At 38.2% G+C, this 21,113-nt stretch overlaps 1 protein-coding gene across 1 annotated transcript in view; it reads left to right on the top strand.

Moving 5' to 3' along the window:
* The window catches only part of b4galt2 (UDP-Gal:betaGlcNAc beta 1,4- galactosyltransferase, polypeptide 2), a 177,657-nt gene that overhangs the window by 108,028 nt on the left and 48,516 nt on the right, over positions 1-21,113 (top strand). Inside the window, exon 4 of the mRNA XM_053495479.1 lies at positions 20,299-20,486. Within this exon, the coding sequence (XP_053351454.1) occupies positions 20,299-20,486 (188 nt within the window). The remainder of the gene's footprint in view (positions 1-20,298; positions 20,487-21,113) is intronic.

Below are 21,113 nucleotides of genomic sequence, written 5' to 3'. Positions count from 1 at the left end.
ATTTCCCACCCTCACTTTTCTTCTGTAGGCCTTCATAACGTGTTCAGTCATGCAAAGTCAGCATGAAGAGATTCTTAGGCTTATTCTCTTCCACAACTGCAGACATTTTCTTTACTTAAAAAAAATAATAATAATAATCATAAATAAAATAAATCTCAGACCGAATTTTAAAAGAAACTAAATATTGTAGTGGAATGATAAAGTGTGAGGAGATGTGTAGACCTATAATAATGTGAGCTGGTTATTCCCTGCATATTGCAGTGTGGATATTAATTATGTGACAAACGATAGCTGTAATCTAACACATACATCAAGAGAACATGAAAATATTAAACTGTTTTCACTATACTTTATGTACTCAGTCTCTAATAAAACAAACTCTCTGCAGAAAGAATTTAACCTGTTTAAAGATTAGTGCATAACTAAAGATCGAGTTCTATACCCGGATGTCTGGACTAGTCATTTCTATTATTTCCACTCACCTAGAGTTTATCTTGCAGTAATTTACTTCAGCGTGATGTCAGATCTTTTTAAGCTGTAACTCCGTAGATGTAATACACTCACCTAAAGGATTATTAGGAACCCCATACTAAAACGGTGTTTGACCCCCTTTTGCTGTCAGAACTGCCTTAATTATACGTGGCATTGATTCAACAAGGTGCTGAAAGCATTCTTTAGAAATGTTGGCCCATATTGATAGGATGGCATCTTGCAGTTGATGGAGATTTGTGGGATGCACATCCAGGGCACTAAGCTCCTGTTCCACCACATCCCAAAAATGCTCTATTGGGTTGAGATCTGGTGACTGTGGGGGCCATTTTAGTACAGTGAACTCATTGTCATGTTCAAGAAACCAATTTGAAATGATTCGAGCTTTGTGACATGGTGCATTATCCTGCTGGAAGTAGCCATCAGAGGATGGGTACATGGTGGTCATAAAGGGATGGACATGGTCAGAAACAATGCTCAGGTAACCTGTGGCATTTAAACGATGCCCAATTGGCACTAAGGGGACTAAAGTGTGCCAAGAAAACATCCCCCACACCATTACACCACCACCACCAGCCTGCACAGTGGTAACAAGGCATGATGGATCCATGTTCTCATTCTGTTTACGCCAAATTCTAACTCTACCATTTGAATGTGTTAAACAGAAATCGAGACTCATCAGACCAGGCAATATTTTTCCAGTCTTCAACTGTCCAATTTTGGTGAGCTCGTGCAAATTGTAGCCTCTTTTTCCTATTTGTAGTGGAGATTAATGGTACGGCGGGGTCTTCTGCTGTTGTAGCCCATCCGCCTCAAGGTTGTGCGTGTTGTGGCTTCACAAATGCTTTGCTGCATACCTCGGTTGTAACGAGTGGTTATTTCAGTCAAAGTTGCTCTTCTATCAGCTTGAATCAGTCGGCCCATTCTCCTCTGACCTCTAGCATCAACAAGGCAGTTTCGCCCACAGGACGGCAGCATACTGGATGTTTTTCCCTTTTCACACCATTCTTTGTAAACCCTAGAAATGGTTGTGCGTAAAAATCCCAGTAACTGAGCAGATTGTGAAATACTCAGACCGGCCCGTCTGGCACCAACAACCATGCCACACTCAAAATTGCTTAAATCACCTTTCTTTCCCATTCTGACATTCAGTTTGGAGTTCAGGAGATTGTCTTGACCAGGACCACACCCCTAAATGCATTGAAGCAACTGCCATGTGATTGGTTGATTAGTTAATTGCATTAATGAGAAATTAACCAGGTGTTCCTAATAATCCTTTAGGTGAGTGTATATTAGCCAGGTGTATTGTACGCTGATGAAGGGAGACAGTTTTTACTTAAGGAACTAAGGAAAGTCCCGCACAAATCTTTAATAGAACTTTCTCGCAAGTAAATGGTACGTAGCTGCCAGACTCCAAATCTCATAGACAAAACTTTTATCAACAGCTTGCTGACTTTCTGTTAAAGCCACATTAACATAATAGGAAACTTGGGAGATCGGTAATGATAATAATCAGACTTTAGTCTGTATGAATGCACCAGTAAACAGTCGTGCTACAGTATATGTTGGTATTACATTACTTTAGCCACTGGCTAGCCAGAAAAAAAAATTATCATTAAAATGTTGATTTATTTAAGTAATTAAATTTAAAAAGGAAAACTTGTATATTATATAGATTCATTACACACAGAATGATATATTCCAATTGTTTATTTCTTTTAATTTTAATAATTATGACTTGCAGCTAATGAAAACCCAAATTTCAGTATCTCAGCTCTGGAGTGGTGCACAGGATAAGGGTCAAGGGAGGGAATTGGCCATGTTCTCACGTTGTACTCTCAGCTGTTCAAAAAAAATGATCCTGTCAGTTGGCACAATAGCCTTCGCCCTCCCTGGTAATTAGCTGTTGCCTCCATTTTCAATTAAATTTTATTTGCACAAAATATCTATCCAGTAACCTGGGGCATTTTTTTTTCCTTGAGAATTGTTTGAGTGTGAGAAAGACCTTTAACCTTGTGCAGTTTTGGAGGAAGTTATTTAATAGTCCTTTATTTATGAACATACAACAAAATGTTACTTTAAGAAAAGTTTAAAAAAGGATTCAGTATATGGTCAGTTATAATTACTAAATAGAAAGAAATTTAAATTTCAAAATAATAAATAAATAATACCAATAAATCCAAGTTACATCAGTGCATACAGTAAGTCCAAGAAGTGCATCAGTGCATCTTTAAAATAAAAAGTAGCTGAGAACATAATTCCTACATAATATTTTTTCAACCTAACTGTTTGCATCTTCTCCCCGTGCTTGGTGGGTTTCCTTTAGGTCTCTCCAGGTTCCTCCCACAGTCCAAAGACATACACGTTGGGCTAATTGGCGTTCCCAAATTGCTCAGTGTGTGTGAATGACAATCAGGCATTGACAATCAGGGCCAAAATACAAGAAAAATGAATAAAATTGGCTGTAACCTCAGTCATCTTCTGTTGCCTTGGAAATGGTTTTGATTTTGATTTCTTTGATGTACTGTAAAAACAACTATCTTAATGAACACTTATCTAGGTATGACTTCCAGCAACGCTTCCCATTTCAGAAAACAAATCATGACAAGCTATTAATAATCACAATCTTTCATCATATTTCTGGAACCAGAGGCACAGCTGATGTCTGAATGATGTGTCTCATGCATACACTGCGATAGATGAACTGGTTTGTTCACTGCTGAGTTGAAACTCGTCAACAGGTGATATCCAATCAGGAAGTCATGACCTGGCCGTGAGGAAGCTTCGACCTATAGTTGTATAAATAAAATTTAAACTGTATGTCTATAGTTTAAATAAGTGAATGTTGACACTCTGTCTGTAAATATGTTCAGTTCAAGAGGACGATAACTGAATAAAACAAAAGGTAATGATTTTAGTCAAATATAGTACAGAGCAGAATGATTTAAGGAGTAGGAGAAGTACCATCTGGTTATCAAACCACTGGTGTAATTGCCTGTTTTTAATACTAATGGGATTAGAAATTAAAGTTGAGTGTGCCATCAATGCTAACTGACAATCTTTTAAAGTTAAATGCACGTACAGGTTTAATCATATTAGCAAAAATGAGTGAAAACCATTTTTAAAAGATTAAAGCTTTTTTTTATTTCTTATGTTCTTTATGGTTATGGAAGCAGCATGGCTTAGTGGTTAGCACTGTCGCCTAACACCTCCAGGGTACAGGTTCGATTCCCGCCCCCGGTCTGTGTGCATGGAGTTTGCATGTTCTCCCCATGCTTGGTGGGTTTTCTCCAGAGACTCCGGTTTCTTCCAACAGTCCAAAGACATGCAGGTTAGGCTAATTGCCTTTTCCAAATTCCCCTTTAGTGTGCAAAAGAGTGTGTGTGTGCTCTGCAATGGACTGGCACCACATCTAGGGTATAAACTGCCTTGTGCCCTACAGTAAGTCTCTTGGGACTGGCTCCAGACCCCCCATGACCCTGCATACAGGATAAAGCGGTTTAGACGGGACGATGTTCTTTATGTCTCGATTGGACTCAGCTGTGAATATTTTGACTGCAATAGTGACTTGCATTTTTGGGAAATGATGATGACTTCTGGAGACGTCCCATGGAGACATTTGTGCTGAGATACATCAGTTAATCTAGTGTTAAGAAAATAAACACCCAATAACTTTACACATAAAGGTGCCAGTAATCAGAAGGTTGAGGTCACATGGCAGAACAGATGAATGCCACATTAGCTCTCGCATGGTGAAATGTGTATTTTGATTAGAATTTGCCTCAAAAGGAAAGCCAAATAACAAAATGTTAATACAATCAGTTTATCAGCCAAATGTCAGAAAATCTTTAACTGAGCTTTAAATCGAGCTTTAACTTACAACCATTGAAATGCCGCCCTACATCGTCTAAAGATCATTTTCTAACCTAATGTAAATGTGTAATTGATTTTTTTTTTTCCTGTACTTTTGCCCTCACTGAGTTTCTCTATATAACCATAGAGATCTTGGTCTTTACGCTTGACCTTTAAAGCAGTGAGAAATTGAGGTCATTTACTGTGGCAGTCCAATTATAGCCAACCCCTAGTTAAATTCAACACAAAAGGTCTCCAGAAGGTTTGAAAGTAATAACAGCATTGAGGCAGCTGACCAATAAAATTCTGATACTGGCTTGTACACTGATCAGCCATAAAAACCATTAAAACCACTTGACTAATATTGTGTACATCCCTTTTGTGCTGGCAAAACAGCTCTAACGCATTGAAATTTGGACTTCACAAGACATCTGAGGGGGTTCTGTGGTATCTGCCACCACGATTTAGCAGCTGTACTACAGTATACTGTACATCGTGGGGTCTCACAAAGGGTCTTGTTTATAGACAATTTTAGCAGTGAACAGGGGTCAGCATGGGGATGGTTTGCAGGAAAGTGCAATGAACTGTTTGTTCTGACACCTTTATCCATCAGTAAGTTTTTTCTGAGCACTTTTTTGGGGATTGCACTAGTTAGCAATAACCTTTGCTTTGCTACGCTCATTGATGAGACGGACATTTTTTTGACATTTTTGTACATCTGTGGCTCATTAATCCTGGAGAGAACAAACTGATGCCTGAAGCTTCAGTCTATAGTTATATAGCGCCACCCAGCGGTAAAAGCCAGCAAACGCACAAATCCAAATGCTGTCGCTATTCGCCGCGACGATAAAAGTAACATACCGCTTGTCCACCAACGGTAGTTAATGGTTTATCACTCTTCTTTAAGTTTTGAAATAAACATTTCTAAACCAAATTTCCATACATTTAGTAATCCCCTTAGTTGTTTTCTTTGCTTGATGCTTGAATTTGACTAAAACATTAATTTTACTTTACCAGGCAGTATACATTGGGTTCCTGAAGTACTCTATTGAATTTTATAAAGTCACTTTAACCCTCAATTGGAAACTTACAAGTGCCAGTAGCTGTACCTTAAAAAATGTAGAAAAAAAAAAATTGCACATTTTTATGTAAATGTACAAAGTGAATGTGCCATTATCATTATATGTTTGTTTTCAATATTTTTATATATACACTTTTTGGAAAAATTATTACCCTAGATGCGCAAGATACCATAGGTATCTTCAATGACTTTTATTTGCAACATAACAATTACAACATATATATATATATATATATATATATATATATATATATATATATATATATATATATATATTTCATCAGAATGAATCTGAATGAAGTATGAACTCGCTTAGAAATACTCTATCAATCAGGTTTTTATAATAGGGTGGGAGGATGAAACCAGCTCCTGAGAGACTGAGGGAAAGTTTCTGTGGTCTTTTTAAGCTGACTCTACATCTGATGCAAACTAATATAGCCCTATAATAAGGAATGCTGGTGAGCTGGTTATTATGAGCAGCAGTGTCTGGTTGGAAATGAGGATAAGATAAAGGCAGACAAATTAAACAGGTTCTTCTCCAGAGTGCACACCACCTCAGACGAAGGTTTGCCTTTCAGCATGAAAATGACCTGAAACGTACTATTGAGTCAGTACTGGAGGCGCCGATGTGACCTTGAGAAAAGGCGTTAAATGTCCATAGGTGACCCAACCAAGGGCCAGATTATGCAGAGAGCCCTGACAATTGAAAGCAGTGCGGTCTGACTGAGACTATGATGATCTTCTACATGTACAGTAATAAAAGAAATTCCTAAAATCCAGATGTGCAGCCCTTGTAGAGACTAAACAAAGAAGCCTAAAACTACTGTATAATTGTTTTTAAACACATTTAGCCAAATAACTTTTCAGTTTTTTTTATAACAGACATAATTTGCACAAATTCAAAAAAAAAAAAAAAGGGTCAATTTACGGAAATGTCAATTTAATCTATTTTTAAGTGTAAACTGTGCATACATTTGAATTCGAAGAGTGACTGAATGCATAAAACGATTGACATTTACAGAAGACTTCTAGCACAGTATGGTAATGGGATTCTCAGCCGCAGTAAGTCCATGAGTGACGAGTGATCTTTGAAAATCAGCAGATCTTTTGTTGCCAACATGCAGCAGGGACACATCTGTCTGTGGGAACTGTACACACAATCATTCACCAACAACGCTTGCACATTTCAGGATCTCGGCTGGGAGTTATTGTCACATCCTTCGTACAGTCCTGACCCCGCTCCAAGCCATTTTCACATGTTTGGGCTATTAAAGGAGTTCCTGGGAGGCCGGCATTTCAGACGTTTTGTTCATGGCTTTGCTGTACTGAGATAAAGTTTTACTATACCTTGGTATGGTATCCAAGCACTAGTGAAACTTTGGGATAAGTGCGTTAGTGTAGCAGGGGATTGAATAGAGAAATTAAACTGAAAGCACCCAAAGTAGCAGCCTGCAGACGACCAACTGCTAATACTGAGACTTCATTCTAGCTTTATATGAAATGTAGCACGTCAGAAAAATTAATAACGGCACCCTGCACTGAAGCAATTGGTTTTTTACTTTATTTAACATTTCAAAAGGTGCTCAAATAGAAATGCATCCGATATGTAAGGATCCAGATAATCAAAACTTCACACAAAATGTGACATACCTGACTTCACAGAAAGGTCTCATTCCATGCCACTGAAACTTTCCTGAGTCTCCACTGAAAGCTTTAAATAGTCACCACATTAACATATTTATTAACACTGGCCTTATTGGTCAGTGGTGTCCATTTGCATTAGTATTTCATTGCATTAGCATTCTGTCTCTTGTCCTGGCGGTTTCCTTCATAGGCTGTTTTTTTTTACAAGCTGTGTGATTTGCATAGCGGCAGGCTCTGAACAGACTTCAATCTTTCATTACAGCGTGAACCAGATGACCAGCGAGAATACCAACGTGTCGCATGCTTCAGGAGTGCCACTCCGAATCATTAATCACACTGTTCCATGCATTTTGGAGTTGTTGACTTGTGTAGCACACGGACAGATGTTTGGGAGCTAACGAGTTGCTTGATCACGTTCCAGCACTGCACTGCGGGACCAAGGGCTCATTTGCATCAACCAAATCCTTTATTCTTCCTTGCCCCATAAACACGGCACAGCAGACTGTCAGAGTAACACTTGGGGAGAACATGCGGTTATTCCACTTTACTTACCTAATGGCTGGCTTGCTTCATAAATCACTGCTATTTAACACTTGCACATAAAATGGGTTGGCGATCTTTTTACTGCTAGTTCAGATATGTTTAACTGTCCAAGCATTTGTTTTAAAATCATGAAATAATCATCAAATCACGCTGAACTCATTAAACATGGTCGGATGTTTTTATTATGTTTTTTTACACTCACCGGCTACTTTATTAGGTTTAACTGCTTGTGAACTCGAGTAATTCTAGTGAACTCTAATCAGCCAGCCACATGGCAGCAACTTTAATGCATATAGACAGGGCCGCAACAATCTGCTGGAGTTACCAGTTTACCAAGGCATGGTTGTTGGTGCAGACGGGCTGGTTTGAGTATTTCCAAAACTGCTGATCTACTGGGATTCCCACTTATGGCCATGGTTGGGGTTTATAGGGAATGGTCTGAAAAAGAGAAAATATCCAGTGAACAGCAGTTCTCTGGGCTGAAATACCTTGTTGAAGCCAGAGGTTAGAGAATGAATCAAGGCAGGTCTAAAGGCAAACCCAGTGCTAGCAAGGTGTACCTAATGAAGTGGCCAGTGATAATATAGTGCAATTAACGGGAAACTCAGGAGCTATAGCCATAATATTTGAATTCAGCATCTATGATCCTGGAACTTTATATGAATGAAAAGAGTTGAATGTGTGAACCTGATGGGTCTGAAGGTGTTTTGTAGAACAGCACAGCTGGGAAAGTAGCTCTGGCTGTAGCATGAATGATAGATTAATATTAGTGCACTGAGTCTAATATGCCATTGTTTCTATAGTAACAGCACATTCACCAGGACAGGGCAAAATATAATGTATAATCTTTGATGTGGTGATTTTTTTTTTCTTTTTAAGCGACTTTCTTAGCACTGAACATCGTTAGGATCTTCAGGAGTTTAAATGTTGGCGTTTCTCAGTAAAGTAATAGGCAGTTTTTGAAGTGGAGAGCAATAGAGAGAGATTGTAATTGCTGCCAAAGTGTCCACTCCAGACTGGTGTATGTTCTGGGTTGGTGACACTCTATTTGCATGTTGTGCTGCATCACACCCAAGGCATACGTTATGTTGGTACAACAGCATTCAAAATGTACAGTATGGCCTAATCAGCTTCATACTGCATTTTCATGATAATGAGATAAACTCACAGGCATGATGTCTATTACTAGACTGCGACATGACCAAAAAAACCTTAATTACAATGTTGTTTATTGTGTTTCTCCCCATAGAGATGTTTAACAAATAATCATTAATTGATTAATTGGCACTAAGAATTGAATCAAATTAATTTAATTACAAATGTATTAATCAATAAGGTTTGTGTTCCATGTAGCAGTAACATCCACGACCCAACGGTAATCTAACGGAACGTCTTTAGATGTTTTCTAATAAATTAATTGAATAGCTGGGAATCTGGGATTCTTTTCATGAACACCTGATTGTGTCTGTGTGCCTATGATCAACTCCAGTTCAATTCAGTTTCATTTAAAGTATATAGTGCTTTTAACAGTGATCATTGTCACAAAGCAGCTTTACAAAAACAAGAAATTATGGAAACTATGGAATATCCACTTCCTTGTCCACAATCTTTATTTATTTATTTATTTATTTTATATAGAATATATAATTTATTTGTATTTATTTATATACAGAGGGCTCCGTCATAAAACTGATCGCCATTGTTCTAAAGCACTTTTGGCAAACCACTTTGAAATGTTGTATGGGGCGGGGCTTTTCACAAAGAGGTCGCTGTGTGGGTATATATATATATATATATATATATATATATATATATATATATATATATGTGTGTATATGTAGGTATATACACTAAGTCACTTACTCTCTATAATGCTTATCCTGTGCAGGGTCACGGGAGGTGGGGTACACCCTGGATGTGGTGTTAATCTACCACAAGACACACAAGCACACACTCATAGAGCATATACTGCTTTTTTTCTTTTTTTTTTTTTTCTTTTTTTACTGTGGGAGGAAACCCAACACCCTAGCACAGTGAGAACTCCACGAACACACATCTGGGGTGTGAATTAAACCTTAACCACTGGAGGCACGAGTCTACTAAAACTTCTTAAATAAAATTGAAGCCTATGTTTATCTTGATAATGATTAATTGATTATTGATTGCTCCAAACCAATAGTTTAACACATGAACGATGTGCAGAATTTGAAATCCTTGTCCCTGGGGATCCCAATCCTCATGCATGAAGCTTAACAAAAAAAAAAAATAATAAAAAAATCTAAACACACAGTAGTAGTAGACATCGTATTCATACAATATGTCTATTTGTATGTAATTTTTTTTTCCTTTTTAGCTCCTTCAGTCCGTTTAAAAACACAGACTTTGTAAATTTCACTCCATGCTCTCATTTTAATTTGTAGGATGTAATGAATTATGTCAGCAGGAATAACCAGTGTTTAGCATTATCGCGATGTATCTACAAACGGAAAGGTCATGCTGAGTAAATGCACCACCTACAGTATGTCTTTCTCCCTCTGTCTGTTTATCTCGATGACTTTTCATTTCAATTCCTAGTGTGTATTGGTATGGGTGCCAATTTTCCCGAAGCAATTATAAGATGGTAACAAACTTGCAGCACAAAAACAGGATTGCTCGTATTGCTCATAAAAACCTGACATGTAATATATGTACTGTATGGTAGTGAATAGTGGATTTCAGCCCCAAGAGCAGACAGCAGCTTGTTCATTGGTGTGTAATAGACAGTATAGATTTATGATGGAGGTCTATAAGATGACTGATAACCTGTTATGAGAAACACGAGAACTGAATGCCTGGAGTTATGCCACAAAGGCATGTCGAGAATAGATCTCATACGCCAGTGTAGCGGGAATTATTAAAATACGATTGGAAAAACTGTATGACTTACAGTACAGTAGGGAAAGACAAGTTATTTATTTTATATAATGCATTTATTTTGGTAGTCACTTTTTACTGTGCTTAAGAGTTAAGAGTGTGCTCTTATATCGTGCATGTTCTTTACCCCTGATATTTGAACGCATCCTGAATGTACTGTATATGCATCATGTAAACACTTTCTTTCTTTTTTTCTTCCTTTTTCTCTCACTTTCTCTCTCTTTTTTTTTATTCCTTGTAACACTCCCACCTGCTTCAGGAGGCGAGTCATGAGATGTGTGTAGATCAGGGCATGTTTCTATAGCAGCTGTAAACATAGCCGTAGACTGATCTGATCAGTGCTTGTTCCTGTTGAGTCGAGGTCAGAAGGTGACGTGTCCTGAAAGAGATCAAGCAGAACCTGCAGGCGAAGACATCAGTGGAGTCTGCAAACCATTTCTTCTATGTACTGTCCTCGCCACCTGGTAGCAATGCCTATGAAAGAGGTCCTGTGTACTGTCGACCATGCCAGGCTTGCCTGGATCTCAGAGGAGCGAATTAAAAGTGGAAGTAGACTATCTTTGGCCTGGGGTCACTTTATCAACACCGTGTTGATTGTTGTGACTCTGCGACTTATCTGGGGCGGCTTGTATTTTTTATGAGGCAACCAGACCTTGGAGGAATAGAGGAACAAAATGCACATTTAGAGCTGTAATTAACCTTGAGTGTTTTGTTAATATGGCGGATTTAAAAACACGCTCCAGAGCAGACAGTTGCATCAAAGAAAGCACACTGAAGCACGCCGTCTCCCGCGATGACATTTCCTTCCTGATTGCTGAACGACATCTGCTACTTCAACAATGTCCATTGAACCTGTTAGACAGCAGAGAAACCTGAGCTTTCACATGCTAATATATCTTGCTCCTATCTTCTTCAGCGTTCTACCTGGAGCATCAATGCTGAAAGGCTGATTTACGGGCTCTCATTATGCAGTGAGGTTCTTATCTGGAATCCCTGCCGGCTGATGGCTGAGTGTGGGTTAATCAGGCACTGATGAGACATTGCCTTCGCTCATCCTGTGACGCTGCCTTTACCTGCACCGTTTAGAACGAAAGCAGGTCAGCCACTTTATTGCTACGCATTAGCATTCCTTTCACATTTCTCCCAGCTATCACCCTCCACTTCCAAGCCTACTTAATGCACACTGCTCCATCTGAAGCTGCGATTTGAGTACGATCGGTAACATGTTTAAAGCAACCGTAGTGCATAATTTACAACGCATAAACTTTATAGACCTTTCGAAATGCTTATGCTAATCTGTTCTTGCGTAGTTTTGTACAAATCTAAATGTACACTGTTGAAACATATTATGAATGTTTTATATCTATAAAGAGGGAAACTAGCTTGCTGTTGACTACGTAGATGAATTAGGATGTTGTAAGAAGTGCTGAGGCTGAAACAAGGCCGACTTGTACCATTTTTTTTGCACTCTGTCATCGAATGTTGCGTTGGATTTCTGGAATCTTAATAAGCTCTTTCAAATTGAATGTATAACATAAAGATTATAAGTGACGAGCAACACAGCCTGAAATTGCTTTTCCCTGTGCAGCCGTTTGAACTGTTTAAAAGTGCTGTTTTACACAAAGAAAAATCTGTTGTGCATCCTCACGCTGAACATGACGGTCGTCGTGGCTTATTAAAAAAGTCAGCGGTGTGTTCAGATGGGAGTTCTTGAAATTGAGGATTTGATGCAATGAAACAGATGTTGGCCATTAACACATGATAGGTTTATCTTTAGGAGATCATTGAATTAATCCACATGGGGTTTGACTGACAGCTTCCCACTGTGCTTTGTCGATATCTTGCTCTGTATCAGGTGCTTGGATACGATAAGAAATGTGATATTGGATGCGCATATAGGGCTAAGGCTCTAGACTGTTGATTTGGGGATCTGAGGGTCCGGGTTCGAGCCAAGCTCTTGGTTATCACACCCCATGCTACCCCACTAACCCATGCCGGTCCCAAGTCCTGTTAGAAAAGTGGGAGGGTTGTGTCAGGATGGGTATCCGGCGTAAAATCTGGATCGGATTGGTCAGCTGTGTCGACCTCTTAAATGAAGTTTATTTACAGTATATAGGACTTTATTTTGGGTCCAAAGCTCAAAGTTGAAATTGAAATTCATGCATGGGGATAAATGTTATATATAAAGTCCACTTTATTAGGGTTTAACACTGATCACCAATGGAGACTTGGAGACAGAATTGTTTTTGGCAATTTCAGTCCTTAAACTATACAAGCGTTTGCTGTCCATAGCCGTCATAGTGAAACTGTTTTTGTCAATGCAATCCAACCCATCTTTGTGGTCAAGTGGAATTGTCTTCAGTTATAACATGAATCTTCAGGCCAACCATATGAGGCCATCCTTAGCAGCAGTTAGTGGCCTCCATGTGATGAGAACTCCAACCAGAAGTGGGACACCAAGATGCATCAGACAGTCTGTCCGGCATCTGTTATTGTCATAGATGTGAAATTGATTAAATTAGTTCCTGAGATCTATTTAAAAAGTTCACCATAGGGATGGTAGAAACTAGTTAAAAGCAGAGTTAGACTGATCATTGGGTTCTTGGGCACCTCTTTGACAAAGTTCCTTCTAGCCTGGTTATGGAGTTTGGCAAGTCACCCAGCTCTAGGAGGTGTCCCGATGGTTTCATTTCACATTGAGCTCACTGGGCCCCTGGGAGATTTCAAAGCTTGGTTTTATACCCTGGCTCAGAACTATTTCTTGGCACAATTTTATCGGAAAAGTCTGTGAAGACTTGCTTCGACTAACTTCATGGCTTTGTTTTTGGACCGAGATGCACTGAGAGCTCTGAGGGCTTAAACACACAGGTGTGCGCCTCCCTGAATCATGTCCAGTCAGTTAGATTTGCCACAGGTAGATTCCCATCAAGCTCTAGAGACATCTTAAGATAATCAACACAGACAGGCTGCACCTGAGCTCAATCTGTAATGCTTTAAGCCAAGGGTCTGAGATCGCTAAAACCTCAATTCTCTTTTGTCATTATGGATTATGGTGTGTAAATAATGGCAAAAAAAATGGATTAGAAGTATTTTAAAAAATATAGAGTTAGAAGTGGGTGGTAGGGTGGCTTAGTGGTTAGCCCTGTCGTCTTGCACCTCCAGGATCCGAGTTCGATTCCCACCTTGGGTCTGTGTGCATACAGGTTGCATGTTCTCGACATGCACAGTGCTTAGTGGTTTTCCTCCGGTTTCCTCCTACAGTTGAAAGACATGCAGATTAGGCTAAGTGGCATTCCCATATTGCGTATAGTGTATACAAATATAAAAGGTAGGGGTCTCTATGTACATTTCAACTAAAGATGATTTTCAATTTCAATTGCTACAGTACGAAAGGTGATCGAAATGGGATATATGTGGGAAACAGATGTTGCCATGTGGAAAAGTAAAATAAAAACCCCTTATAAATGTAAAACACATTGTGTAAATCAAACTGTAAAATATTAAATTGTAACAACAAATAGAAAAGTATCTAAAGTGTCTAAAGTTTAAAGCCACTGGTAAAACTCTTGAAGGCATTTTGGGGGTTCTGTGTCTGGGATGAAAAGGATGTGAATTGACAGCCTTCACCTGCTTGTGGAGAGCAGGAGCAGTATGATCTGTCTGTTTTGCTTAGGATACAGAGTGTGATATATACAGCAGGGCAGGCCGCGAACGCAGAGGTGTCTGTCACTAAGCTTGATTGACAGCGGTGACTGGTTGCATGATGGATGCCATCAAAATCTAGCTTCCTGCCAAGTAACTCTGACCTCTGGCAATTCTCAGTGCACCATCATACATGTTTATTCAGCATGTGCCAAGAGCGGGGAGAGGGTTTATTTTGTTCTTTTGTTGTGTAGTGAGCACTTTTCGGATGAGCCTTCTGTACAGGACTTGAAAACTGACAAACAGTATTTTTATTACAGTGTGTACTAATTACATTGCGTTTTAGTTGTGTATTTAATAAGTGTGTTACTTAACTGTACATTTATTCTGTTTCCTTATTGGTTTGGCTAAATGTTGGCTAAAAGTTTGGACATACCTGCTACTGTAAATGCATGGTCCTTCCTAATTTGTATTTTTTTTTTTCCTACAAAAATATGTAATAATCTTCTTTGAGCAGTTGTGATGTGTCTGCTCTGCTGTAAGGCTGAAACGTTTACTCGAGCAATTCGATCACAAAAAATGATCGAGGCAAAATATTCAGGTTTGAAACTTCTTTTAATTAATATTAAAAGCTTGTGTTATGTTTTTGCGCAATTATTAGTTTGGCTTCCGGATTCAAGCCGCCAGTAAACACAGACGACGAAGAAGTGATTACGTCACCCACAAATAGGAGGGAGACGCAAACAGTTAGCTGTGTATTGATTTGAGCGAGCGTTCTGTTGGCGGGCTGCAAAATAGAAGGGAGCGATAAAAATATATAATAAAATGTATTTAATGTGTGCCTTAGTTTATTTTGCTACTTATTTCGAAATACCTTTTTTTTTTTGGTTTTTGCATCTGAGAAAAGGCTTTATATAAGAATGTAATGCACTTAAGTCATCTCAGTCAACTTTAAGCTATTTATTATATTGTGAATAATGACAATGTTTTTTTTGTTTTTTTTTATGCGGTATGCATGTAAAAAATAAAAGTTGATTTTTCTAAAAAAAAAAAAAAAAAAATTCATCTTTGTTTCTCTTATACATTTTACATATATTTACATTTAATCAATCTGATTACTTGATAAATCAATAAAATTTTTGATTTGTTAATTGGTGATTTCTGAGGCTGGTGACTCTAAATGAACTTCTCCTCTGCAGCAGAGGTACGTCTTGGTCTCGCTTTCCATAAGAGCCAGTTACATCATGGTGCTTAATGGGTTTTTGCAAATGCACTTGATAATACTGTCCTTACAAGAACTGTTCCAGAACAGCTGACCGAAAATGACTGACTTATGTTGGTGTTACCTAATTACTTATTGACGTAGAGTTATTTCATGCAGTAGTTCTCTATGAAATCTCCAGTATTGTTCTAGAAAAAAATCCAAACTTTTTAAAATCTCCAAATGTTTGACCAGTACTGTACATGTAATTCAAAAATGCATATTTAAATACTTATCAGCTTCTGAGCATCAATTGGGGATACTATGTCTTTGGTGTTTCCATACTGTAAATCCCACTGTAGCTGTATCAGAGTCCAGAAGCCAACCGCCCCATCACCCCCCACCCCACCCCACCGCAACCCTGCTGTAATAAATGGCCTGATAACACCAGAGCTCCTCTATAGCTTGTTTTGTCAGTGCTTTTTTTTCTTCTCTCTTTCTTTTTTTTTTTTAACTTAATTGTTGTCAGGCCTTTGATAAAACAAATGTACTCCGAGTGAAATATTATTAGGAGTCCCCGGATGTTTATTCATGATAGCTTCCTTTATACTCAGATGGCTGCCTTTCATTACTGTAAATCAGTTTGCCTGGCTCTCTGCCAGTGATGTCTCATACGTCCACTGTGAATATCCCACACACCCACAGATGGACCATTAAAGCTTGTGTGTGCTGCTTTTTTAATATCTCAGTGACCATAAGGTAGAAGCTGATAACAAGACGTTTCTCTCCTACGTTCTTTTTGGAATCAAAGAAAGTCGAACAAAAGCTTCCAATAATAGCGCCACATGCAGTGACTTGATAGCCGCCCTGCTGGAAAAAACACAGCTTGAGCTGGCCATAATGACTCAGCCATCTTAGTTACTGTAGATCTGGCTTTTTTTTATTTTTTATTTATTGTTTTTTTATTTTTTATAGTGACCAGCTTTACCAGTAGGGTTTACCAGTTTCAGGATACACTATTCGATAGCTCCTTGCATTACCAAGCATGCATTATATATTTTCTTTCTTGTACTCGATTCGGGCCTTCATTAACCGAGCACTCTTATTTCCTCCAAGTATTTTTCCCTTCTGTGTGATTGAACTTTAATACAGTAACGAGTGCGAAACTAGGACGCTACTCCACATGCAATACTGTAGCGGGGCTCATTAACAAGACAAACCAGGTAAAGCCTCCCACACAGTAGCCGTAGTGCGCTTTGGGTTTTATCACGGCTGCGCCACATACGGTGTCCTCATTTAAGTCCTGTAGAACATCATCCACAACCCTATGATTTTCTGCTTCCTTTTGTTGGTTTGCTCATCTCTTTCCTTTTCACAAAGCTTTTCAACGCTTAATCACCTTTATGTGCTTGTATTTATTTTTTTCCATCTACACATACTGATTTTTCGGTTCACTTTGTTTGTCTTGGCCCCATCTTCAAGGCTGGCATCAATAGCGCTACTGGGTGATAAGGTCAGCCTGCTGGGAAGTGATAAAGCAGATACACACACATGCATGTGCACTCACACACACACTCTTTCGCTTACTTGATGGAAGACAGCCCTGTGTGTGATCACTCAGTCTGGGACCTGACCTAATCAGTCTCCATAGCAACGGGCGCAGGTAGGCCAGACTCCCCTGACTATCTCTGTGTGAGTGAGCCAGAGGGAGAAGTCCGTCTCAAGCAGCCAGGTCTCTGATGATCAGCTGAAACCTACGTAATAGGGTTAATTGCCTCTCAGAGGCCAAGGATTGTGAGAGTGATTTTGCTGCGATGAGCCAAAAGTGAAGCCTGGGTTTCCACTCTGTAGTCCAGAACCTGTACCACATTGGCTTGCGTTTGCCCTTTTGCATAGAGCGCTAGCTTTTCTCCCTATCATGAGGTCTTTTCTTTATGTTTTATCTACACATAGTGAGATGAAAAATCCTTTGCCAGTTGGCTGTAATTAGTTCGACAGTAAAGGAAGAATGAAGTCTGGGGCAGGTATGAAAAAGACTTTTCCTTCTTCTCTTTTAACACAGAAATTCAGATTAGGGAGCCTCCGTTGGATCTAATTAATGCACTGAGATTGCTTTTTTTTTTTTTTTCAATTTGCAATTTGGTTCAATGAGAGCATCCGGTTTTAATGCTTCCCAGACGTGCCATTGTCCATGTTTTGAGCAGGCGCTTGAAAAGAAGAAAAGAAGGCTGGCTTTATTGGGTTGGTTTTGCAGTTTTATGGTTCTGAAATTAAACATAAGTCACAGACTTCATAATGTTATTTCTTTATCCAGATTGTGAGAGAACGCTGTGAAATGATTGTAGTGTCTGTCTAATAAATGGGAGTTTTTGAACACCCTGCATGATTATAGAAGATGCACTGCTTCATTCGCCAGAGCCGACTTGTACCTCACATCTTATTTCCGCACTGAAATAAGTCCTGTAATGGTTAATGAGCAAAGCTGCCGCAGAAAATGACAATTTCCCATTTAGCCTTATCTGCTGTCTTTTTATCTTCCTTTGTTTAATTCTGTCTCTCTCTGATAAAGGTGTACATTGAAGTGTTACTTTCTTGTCTCTGTGCCTCTGAGATACTATGGATTAAAATCAGGACTAAAGAGAAGTCTGTATGATATGCCCTTGGCGCGCTGTATCTTATAATATTCTGAGCACATTTTCTTGTTAGCTTTTATATCTAAGAAGTTTGGAAGAGTCTCCTGAAAAGGACGTATTGATGATAATGATTTTAAAAAGACTGTAAGGCTGCGTTATCATCAGACCTCCGGCTGCTCTTATTGATAATCCAAACACGTATTTGTGAAAGGTTAACATACAGTACGTATTCATTCTGTCATTATGTATTACATTTTTAATAAATATCCTTATACCCCAGTAAAAATCTTATTTAATATGAAATAGCTTTTTGTGCAGAAATCACATTACTGCGTTCATAAAGTCATCATTGCCGCATTTTGTTTAGTTAAACGTTGTTTAATTACACTTTATGTAATTCACTCACATTTGTCTGTTTAAACACACTTTGTTTAATCACATTCAGTTGTGTAATCACACTTTATTGAAGTGCCTTTTGTTTGTTTACTCATATTTGTTTGATCGTGTTTTGTTTAATCACATTGTCTAATTTGTTTTTGTTTGTTTAAGCACTGTTTATTTATCACAATTAGGTTGTTTAGTTAAATTGCGTTTAATCGTTTGTTTGTTTATTTACTTTAATTCCGTTTTATTGTTGCACTCATTCTTGTATAATCGCTTTTTATTTGTTTAAATTGTTTAATTTCATGTTAAATAACTTTGTGATTGTTTACTCGCATTTTGTATGTTTAACTAAATTGTTTCATTACATTTCGTTAAGTCAAAAATATTTGTGCTATCACGTTTGCTAAATTACAGTACATTTAATATTATAGTTAATTTTTATAAATTTAGTTTGTTTAATTACACATTTCACTTACATTTAATTTTTTCAGTCATATTTATGGCAGAATTGTTTGCTAGTGGATTAAAATAAAAAAAATTTCTCCAGAATTCTTAATTTTATCAATTTTATGTTATGCTGTACTGTATATTTACTCACCCAACACATTGCATACATGTACATTGTCAAGGCTAGTCACATAATAGACCTAAACTCTGTGATATTTTGCCAAAAAGGTAGCTAAGCACATAAACGCTTGATTAACTATAATGTTAATCCTATGTGTTGCGTTTGCTAAAAAATATCAATTTTAAGTTTTTTTTTTTTAACTAGCTTTGAATTAAAGCTTTTTAAAGGAGAGACTGGCTAAACTTGGTGTTACTAGACTTGTAGCACAATTAAGTAGATAGTCAGTAAAACATTGCAGTTACGTTTGGCTTGCTCTCTTCTCAACGAAAGATCTCTGGGTCAGATCTGAGGAACTACAGGATTACTCTGGATGTTTCTCATTATGGCATTAGTAGTTCAGGAGTTCAGCAGTGGGCTTTATGGAGGCTCATTAGTTAGCACTGTGCATGAACTTTGCATGTTCTCCGTGTGTGTGGTGGATTTGCTCCAGATACTCTGGTTTTCTCCCACAATTCAAAGGAATTTATTCCCTAAGTTGCTCCGTGACCCAGTATACAATAAACACAGTTATGAGTTGACCTAAAATTCACAGTTTTTTGTTTAGAGTCCCTTCTTTCTTGACATCAGCATCTAGTAACTTTGTGTAATGTACAGGGGTCATATAAAAAATTCATTTAAAGTATAAAATGTCACCCTGCAAATAAGGAAATGAGTTAGTCTTGAAAATATTGGTGTCCAGAAGTCTGGAGATGCCTATCTAGGCCTCATGTTTTTGAGCTCTGTGATGAAAATCTTCTATAACAGCAACTCTGACAGTGAATGTTTTTAACACTTATGGAAGAAGTCTCTGGCGTCAGCAATCTGTAACTGTCAGTGAGTTTACTGTACGCTTTCTGGTTTCTCTGCAACATAAGCTTTTTTGTGTCACATTGTCGTAAAAAGAAAAAGCCAGGCCGCTGAAAGAATGCCTGTTTATTCTCCTAAGTGTTTATAGCTGTTATAACTTCAGTGATAAGGACCAAGATGTTCCAGAAGAATAAATATAAGCAGTTAATAATGTAACCTTTGTAATCGTTGGTGGATTGCTGTGATCTAAAAAGAATAAAACACTATGGGATATACTGTTCATCATGTTTTATTCATTACTAAATAATTTATTTTTTGCTAGATCAAAAAAAAAAAAAAAAAAACATGAATAAGGCAGTCTGTTGTCTGCCACAATCTCAAGCTCAATTATCTTGGAGCTTGATAATAAAGGCTGAATAATTAATTTTTGTTTGTTTCAAGGCAGTCAAATTTCTAGTTTCTTTGAGCTATCTCACATAAATGGTTTTATGTTGTCTTTCAGCTTGGCGAGGACACTTTCAACCGGGCCAAGCTGCTAAACGTGGGCTATACGGAGGCTCTAAAGGACGCGGAGTATGACTGCTTCATCTTCAGCGACGTGGACCTGATCCCCATGGACGACCGCAACCTTTACCACTGCTACGACCAGCCGCGCCACTTTGCCATCGCCATGGACAAGTTCGGATTCAGGTAACAAGAGAGGAGAGGGAGTTGTGCGAGAAGTGGGAGTTGGGTGACTAGCAAGGAGGTTCTTCATTTTCATTCACTTTCATGATGTTATAATCTTGGTGTTCCTTGGTGTTCCATTCCAGCCAGACAAGTTACCAATATTACCAATTTCCAACACTATAATCATACTGTATGTTTGCATATAAAAACAAACAAAAAACATTTACAAAGGACATTGTAAATGAAGTAAAGTATGGAATAAATAAACATTAAACCTCACTGAACTTTAATTTATGAATCCATTAGTAATCTTGGCAACATTCCTATGACACATGGTGCTACAGTATGACTTTAATAGGGCTGCGCGATATTGGGGGGAAAAAAAACAGTGGTGTATTTTTTTTTTCCCTTCCGATATATAGTGCAATATATAAAAGTACAGTATGTTCATCAGGTGTCTCAAGCTAGGCGTCTTCATAGACAGTAAATATAATTAAACCCCTGAAAAATTACTTTTTGCCTTTTTGACATGTACAGTACTGTATACAATATGTATAACATATGGCGTATAGCATTAAAGCATCTGTATATAAAATGTATACTGTACGCGAGTATACTCTACAGTAAATGTGGGAAACACTGCCCTGC

This window comes from Clarias gariepinus, chromosome 1 (genome assembly GCF_024256425.1).
Source record: "Clarias gariepinus isolate MV-2021 ecotype Netherlands chromosome 1, CGAR_prim_01v2, whole genome shotgun sequence".
Lineage (NCBI taxonomy): Eukaryota > Metazoa > Chordata > Actinopteri > Siluriformes > Clariidae > Clarias > Clarias gariepinus.
Note: the sequence above shows the minus strand (reverse complement) of the source record. Positions and strands in the feature narration are given on the sequence as shown.